At 34.6% G+C, this 7,268-nt stretch overlaps 2 protein-coding genes across 2 annotated transcripts; one reads left to right on the top strand and one right to left on the bottom strand.

Moving 5' to 3' along the window:
* The first annotated feature begins 1,369 nt into the window (after positions 1–1,369).
* LOC120209823 (E3 ubiquitin-protein ligase RZFP34-like) lies at positions 1,370–3,719 on the top strand. Its single transcript, XM_039208723.1, has 13 exons — positions 1,370–1,475; positions 1,578–1,677; positions 1,755–1,842; positions 1,931–1,990; positions 2,100–2,132; positions 2,235–2,312; positions 2,409–2,452; positions 2,535–2,575; positions 2,673–2,755; positions 2,851–2,942; positions 3,059–3,128; positions 3,227–3,268; positions 3,362–3,719. Exons 2-13 carry the CDS (start codon positions 1,607–1,609, stop codon positions 3,512–3,514), a joined length of 855 nt encoding a protein of 284 aa, XP_039064654.1. The 5' UTR covers positions 1,370–1,475; positions 1,578–1,606; the 3' UTR covers positions 3,515–3,719.
* A 186-nt stretch (positions 3,720–3,905) lies between these two features.
* On the bottom strand, positions 3,906–5,949 carry LOC120209827 (alpha carbonic anhydrase 7-like). The gene is made up of 6 exons (XM_039208725.1): positions 5,856–5,949; positions 4,866–5,083; positions 4,569–4,787; positions 4,277–4,441; positions 4,114–4,167; positions 3,906–4,023 (listed from the first exon to the last, which is right to left on the bottom strand). Exons 1-6 carry the CDS (start codon positions 5,944–5,946, stop codon positions 3,952–3,954), a joined length of 819 nt encoding a protein of 272 aa, XP_039064656.1. The 5' UTR covers positions 5,947–5,949; the 3' UTR covers positions 3,906–3,951.
* Positions 5,950–7,268: the final 1,319 nt, after the last annotated feature.

Below are 7,268 nucleotides of genomic sequence, written 5' to 3'. Positions count from 1 at the left end.
GTCAAAGCTAAAGCGAGAGAAACAGAGAGAACAGCGAGAGAAGCAGCATTTCAGGAAAAAAAATAAAGAACTTCAAAATCAAATTGAAGCTATAAAGAAGATGATGTAACAAAATCAAACGAAGAATTCATCATCCTAGGTGTTTTCTTAGCTTAAAGCTTTGTTTATGTTATTGAAAAATGTTGAAGATGTTTGTGAACTTTAATTTATTTATGTTTTTATGTATTATTACTTAATTCGAATCGTAATTATATTTAAGATGGTTATTGGATATTGTTACAGGTTAAATTTTGGTAATACAAAATATAGAGAAGATATGTTGAAAATCAGTTTCGATTAGTGGCGTTTTTGGGGTAAAACACCACTAACGGAGTGTATACTTGGCGACATTTTTTTTCCTAAAACGCCACTAAATGACCAACTTATTGCAACGTTTGTGACAAAAACGTCGCTAAATAGAAAATAAGTTGCGGGAAAACGCCTATAAATATAAAACATATTGTGGTGTTTGTGCCAAAAAACGTTGCTATACTAGAACCTGTTGCGGGGTTTGTATACTAAAATGTCGCTATATAACATGACCTTTAGTGCGCTTTAATATACAAACACCGCTACATAACCTAACTTTTATCGGCTTTTGTTCGTAGAAAATGCCACTAACTTGCGACGTTTGTATTAGAGGCGTTTCCCCCCTTTTTTTTTTTGCGTCGATAGCTTTTTTAGCGACGCTTTTAAACGCCTCTATAGAATAAAAAAACGTCGTTATAGACCAGTTCTGCTGTAGTGACTGTAATCGTTGATCGATATTTTTAACGGTTCGATTAATTAACCTATAAAATGTAGTGGTTATATCGGCTAATGGTTATGGTTAACGGTAACGGATTAATTTGAACATCTCTAAACGTAACTACTCGAATCTAAGACCTTTAAAAATAACATTTATTTTTATCAAAAAAACGACATGATGAATTCAAATATTTTTTTGATTAATTTAAAATAAAAACAAAATAATAACAGTTGAAAATATTTTTAACCACTCAACCATGAATATTCAAACATCCTACTTAAATTTCAAATTTGAGCACTTCTTAAGTCGACACTTTTTTCTTTACATCATTTTCTTCGGTTACGTTTCTTTAGTCTTTCACTCATCATATTTTATATTTGTTGATAATGACACAGCTGTCGTTTCCCTTTGTGTTTCTTCTTCCATGTGATCTCCGCTCGTTTTCTAAAAGCAATAATTTTGGTCGGTTGATCAGTATGCTTGCGTGTCGCCTCGTAAGTAGGTTTCCTTTTAAAAAATCTATTCTGAGAGCAAAGTATGATTTTTTTTAGAAGTCAAGGGACTAGCCTTATAAATCTTCTCTTCTTTTTTTCCGTTTTTCTACCTGTTGCTGATCTACGCTCTTTGCATGATCACTTCAGACTTTAGCTCACTGAAGCCGACACCTCATTTACCCGTTTCACTTCGGGTCTGTCTTCTTCCTGTTTGAAACTCTATATGATGTTAAAGTTCTTGAATTTTGTTTTCGTTTCAAAATTGATTGATTCTTTGTTCTTTGGGTTTGTTTCAGGTGAATTTTGGAGCATAATTTGGCGATTAATGGAGGTTGGTTTTCAGCCCAAGGTGTCAAACAATTCATCTTTAATGGAGAAGGGAACTGGGGAATTTGGGTACTTTTTATTCTCTCTCAAGCTCATTTACATACATACATATATAGAGGATTCATCTTTTTGCTGTGATTTTGTAGGTGTTCTCACTACAGAAGAAGATGCAAGATCAGAGCTCCTTGTTGCGATGAGATATTCAACTGCAGACATTGTCATAATGAATCCAAGGTCCTTACTTTGCTTCTCAATTCTCTTCAAGTTCTTTTTAATCGTTTCTATTAATTTCGGGAAAAAAATATGGTTTTTCTTTTTACAGAACTCAATGGAAGTTGGTCCTTTTGATCGTCACGAGATTCCTCGCCATGACATAAAAAGGGTCAGATCTTGTTGTACTCCCTTTTTTGTTCATGTTTTTGTTGTAGTAATTTTGGACAGTTTTCTCTCATTTTTAGCTATATTGTTATATTCAATAACTTTTTTTCCAGGTTATTTGTTCCTTGTGTGACATAGAACAAGATGTAAGTTTCTGAAAGTATTTTAATGGTGATATGAAGATTGAGTAGAATGAGAACAGCAGTGAATTTACTAACTTGGTATGTCCTTTCTTGATTTAAAATTAGGTTCAACAACATTGCATAAACTGTGGGGTTTGCATGGGAAAGTACTTTTGTTCGAAATGCAACTTTTTCGATGATGATGTTAGTGGTTTGCTTCATTTTTATCATTCAATATAATGCAATTCAATGAATAAGCTTTCTTATAATGCACAACATTTTCTTTTCTTGAATTGCAAGGTCTCAAAAAATCAGTACCATTGCAATGAATGTGGTATCTGCAGGTTCGATTTTTGATAAATCTACTCTTTTTTTTGTGTCTACATGCATATGATATCCATGTATTAACTTCGTTCGATTTTGTAGAACTGGAGGTGCGGAGAACTTTTTCCATTGTGATAAATGCGGTAAGATTACCGACTTATCCTGCGTTTTTTTCACATGAAACATCATTTTTGTTTTCTCCATCTTCAATCGTTAATGTTTGGATTAAATCTGTTGAAGGATGTTGCTACTCTATGATGTTGAAGAACTCCCACAATTGTGTTGATAAAGCTATGCATCATAATTGTGCCGTTTGCTTCGAGGTAAGTTTCAAACGCCCAAGGTTTATCTAGAACTTTGCAAGTGTCGTATGCCTTGTTGAGCTGCTAATTTGTCGTTTTTCGTCTTGTTGTTTTAGTTTCTCTTTGATACGACAAAAGACATAACTGTCTTACCATGTGGCCACACGATACATTTGGAATGTGTAAAAGAGATGCAACGGCATTTACTGTAAGTCCTTTTGAGCTCACGTGCAACCCCATGGTGATGCTGATTATGTTCGCCAAAAGCATTTCCTTATTCATTCCGTATGTCGTTATTTGTTGTTTTTTATGGTGTTTTTGCAGGTATTCATGTCCTGTTTGCTCAAAATCGTTTTGTGATATGTCCCGGACGTGGGAGAGGCTTGACCGAGAGGTATGCATGGAATAGATCACCATATATTTGTATTGAACCACAATGTAATGTTTCTCATTTAATTCATTTGCCAAAATGTTCTCGAAAACAAATTTCAGATTGCTTCAACAACGATGCCTCAGATTTATCTGAATAAGATGGTCAGTAAAATACTTAATTTGCAGATTTTAGCAGCTATCCCTGTTTAGTTTCTATGAGCTATTTTTCGATTAAACACTTATTTAATCGACCAGGTTTGGATTCTCTGTAACGACTGTGGGGAACATTCTGAGGTTAATTTCCATATCTTGGCACACAAGTGCCCGAAATGCAGATCATACAACACCAGGCTGACGCGTGGAAGTCCTGCTCCGGGCTCATCGGAGATTACGAAAATAGTTAGATGATGGGTTCGTCAATGTTTATTTTGTGCTTTTCCGTTTCCTCTTTTAGTTCCTTAACTGTTATGGAATGGGGAAATTTCACTAGGGCACTACAGGGTAGCTGGAATAATAAGTTTCTTTCTCTTTGTTTACTCCTGTCTCTGTATGCTAATCCGCCGTGACATGTCTGCTCGATCTGGAGGCTGCAGATTGTATTAGTAGAACAAGTATGAACGCAGATGTTATGTAATCGTATCGCTGCTAGCTTTAATAAATTCCAAATTTTCTAAGATATCAGTTTTGAATGTCGTATTTAAGTTTTCGGTTTACAACAGGTAATGGAATTCTTAGTAGATCCAACTGAATATGCAACAATGTATAGCAACCTTGTAACATAAATCTCAGGATGGTGTATAAATACACATCAAAATCTGGGTTCTCAATACATGCTGTAGATTTAATCAGTTCGGGCTGTAAAGTTTGATCTGTCGACGATTCAGTGGCTGCACAGGTCTTGCATTTGCTTCTGCATACTGATCAAATCATTTGATCAAACAAACGTTAGATTTGCTTCATGAATTTGCTCACTCGAGATTATCACAAGTTAGAAGGTATTAACTTACATCATGAACAGCTATTCGGAGTGCTCGAACTTGATCTCTTGAAACTGTTCTTATCTGCATATATATATATATATATATAGTACAAATATGCTTCAGAATCTCATTTTCCAGAGAAGAAATTGTTAGAGATGATTAGATTTTTTTAGTAAACTATTTATTTTACCTTCTTGTTCATTGTCCAAATGACACCTTCACTGCAAGGAGGAACTGTCAATGAGCCCATGTATCTGTAATACTTCTTGCCGCCCATCTTTATCGTGTTTGGATCGATAACTCCCACTTCCCTTTCTAGCAGATTATCAGCCATGGATGTAATGTTGCTCATCAGCTGAAATTTTCATGAAAGCATATCTTAATGTCAGAGAACATTCCCGACAGCGGAATCGGATCAAATGAGAAAAGGGTTTCAAATGTCGGTTTCGAACACGAAGCTGCAGGAAGAAATTGAACATTACCTTGGACAGGAAAGCATCAGGAGCACCAAACCTGTAAAGTTGTCCAACAACAGCTATATTGTTCTTCAAGTTGGGGTCTTTGCTCTGGTGCACCATGTGTAGTTCGATGGCATACCTTCTGCCAGTGTGCTCGGAAGGGGAGTGCCAGTGTGCTTGTTGGAGAGAGTATTCGGTACCATTGATCTCAATCGAACCCGCATCACAATCTGGCCACTTAATCTGCCATATATTCAAAGAACAAATTCAATAATTTTATAAACTCAATTCGATCGTTCGTTTCGTGAAATAATTTGTTACCGAAATATCGTGGCCTCGGTTCTTGACAAGGGCATCACAGGGTTTGTATCTCCTCTTTAGGTCTCCATATTTGTTGATTATCATCACTCTGTAGCTGGACATGTCTATTGGGGACTGCAAATCTCCATGTTTGCAGGCAGCCCATTCCTTCTTCAGATCACCCCAATGCATTGGTCCTTTCCCACTGTTGTCTAAGTAATCGAAGTCCCTCTCATCCTCTGCAACATATCATTTTCATTTTCTCCATCAATTTTCTTCAAAAGAAAAAATAAGGCATAATGTCAAAATAGTCCTCAATGTTTACCAAAATGATCATTTTGGCCCATATTCTTTTTTTGTAGTATTTTGGCCCCAATGTTTCATTTTAGGACAAAAAGTCCCCCAACATTTGACCAAACGGTTGTTTTGACCCTTACTCTTTTTTCTAGAGCATTTTGACCCTCAACGTTTCAATTTAAGGTAAAAAAGACCCCTATTTTTGGAGATTTAATAGTTTGTTAACTAATAGTTTTCATCCATGGAGGGACCTTTTTACTCCAAAATAAAATATTATGGTCAAAATACTAGAAAAAGGGGCTAAAGTAACTATTTCATCAAAAGTTAGGGCTTTTTTTACAATATGTAAAAAAGATATAATGCCAAAGTAGCCCCCAACATTTATCAAAATAGTTATTTTGGCCCCAACATTTCATTTGGACAAAAACCTCCCTCTATAAATGAAAATCATTAGTTAACAACGATTAATGCCCTAAAATAGTGTCTTTTTACATTAAATTTAAATGTAAGGGCCAAAATGCTCTAAAAAAAGAATAAGGACCAAAGTGACTATTCTATCAAATGTTGGGATTCTTTTTGCCCTAAAATAAAATATTGGGGTCAAATATTCCAAGAAAAAATATGAGCTAAAATGATAATTTTTATAAATGTTGAAGGTTAATTTTGACATTATAAAAGAAAAAACAACAACAAAGACTGGATTTTTGACATTACCAACTTCTTGTGCAGAAACTGAAGTTGAGTAAGAGGAAAACAGAAGTGAAAATATGAGAAAAACCGAAACAAAGTGGGGCTTTGTGTTCATCTTTTGAAGCAAAAACCAATTTTTTTTTACAAATAATTTCGTGGGAAATGTTGATATGCAGGGAAGATTATATAAAGGAGTTGGGAGAAATAGAGGGAGAATGTGAAATTTCCCAGCCTGTTTCTTGGATTCTTCAATGTATGAATTAAAATAGTGAGGGATTTATGGAAGGGACAAGTTCACGTTATTCGTTGTTTCGAATATCAACATTGTTGTCCCATTTTTGTTGGATTATTTGAGGTGGCTGTACCTATACCTATCACCTAACTCAATATTCTATTTTTCAGTCAAACGAAGTTGCTAACTGTAGATGATTCTCTATATTATAATATAATATTAAATATATTTGAATGGTATTACACCAGATTTGATTTTTTTTTTAATATTGAAGTCTTTTCCTCGTTTTGTAGTTTTTCAATTAAAATATCAAATAATCATGGTTAGGGACTATTGTTGCAATCCCATTAAAATCATTTCACGAATGCAAACAATGGCAAGCACGTTTGAACTCCTAAAGTTGAATGTTTGGAAGTCATGAAAATTTTGTTTGGACATAAAATCTATTATTATTCTTTAACAAAATTGTTTGTGGTCACAGACTTTATGAAAGGGTTGTGCTCGTTTCAGATCTTCCATTCATACAGATTGAATATTTTTCCTTTTTAAAAGAAGTTAAAAATTTAACATTAAAAGAAGTTACTATAGATAGCATAAAGTATTGTTACTCATTAAGCTGTGAGTTGATAGAATGGTTCTAGATGAACTCTTAGGACTGTAACCGTATGAATAGAGGGGGTTTTTACATAACTGACACCGTTTGATTATAATTTTACTTTTCTGACACCGTTTGACCAATATTTCCAGAACTAGCACCCTTTCTGCTGAGTTGGCAAAGGCGCGTCCCCGGGGGCGCGCTTTACCCGTGTTTTTCGCTGAGTTGGATGCCACGTGTGAAAGGCGCGTCCCCGGGGACGCGCCTTTGCCAACTCAGCAGACACGTATTTTATTATATAATAAATAGTTATTTTATTATTATTATAAATTAATAATATATTATGTAAAATGTTTCGATTATAATGTAAGAATTATCAAGTTTCGAGTATTTTTGATTTTGATTATCGATCTATTAATTTATCAGTTAATTATTTAAATGTTATCAATCAATATAGTCATCTCATATCAAATAAATTGGGAGAATTTCTTACCACTAATAACAAATTTAAAACTCAAATAGTTGGAGAATTTGAGTATATAAGAGAGGAGAAGATGATTTTGGTGTGAAGAATGAGTGAGGGTTGAGGGGGTTTATATAGGGGAGGAGG

The sequence above is a fragment of the Hibiscus syriacus genome, unplaced genomic scaffold (assembly GCF_006381635.1).
Source record: "Hibiscus syriacus cultivar Baekdansim isolate YM2019G1 unplaced genomic scaffold, ASM638163v2 tig00020346_pilon, whole genome shotgun sequence".
NCBI classification, from domain to species: Eukaryota; Viridiplantae; Streptophyta; class Magnoliopsida; order Malvales; family Malvaceae; genus Hibiscus; species Hibiscus syriacus.
Note: the sequence above shows the minus strand (reverse complement) of the source record. Positions and strands in the feature narration are given on the sequence as shown.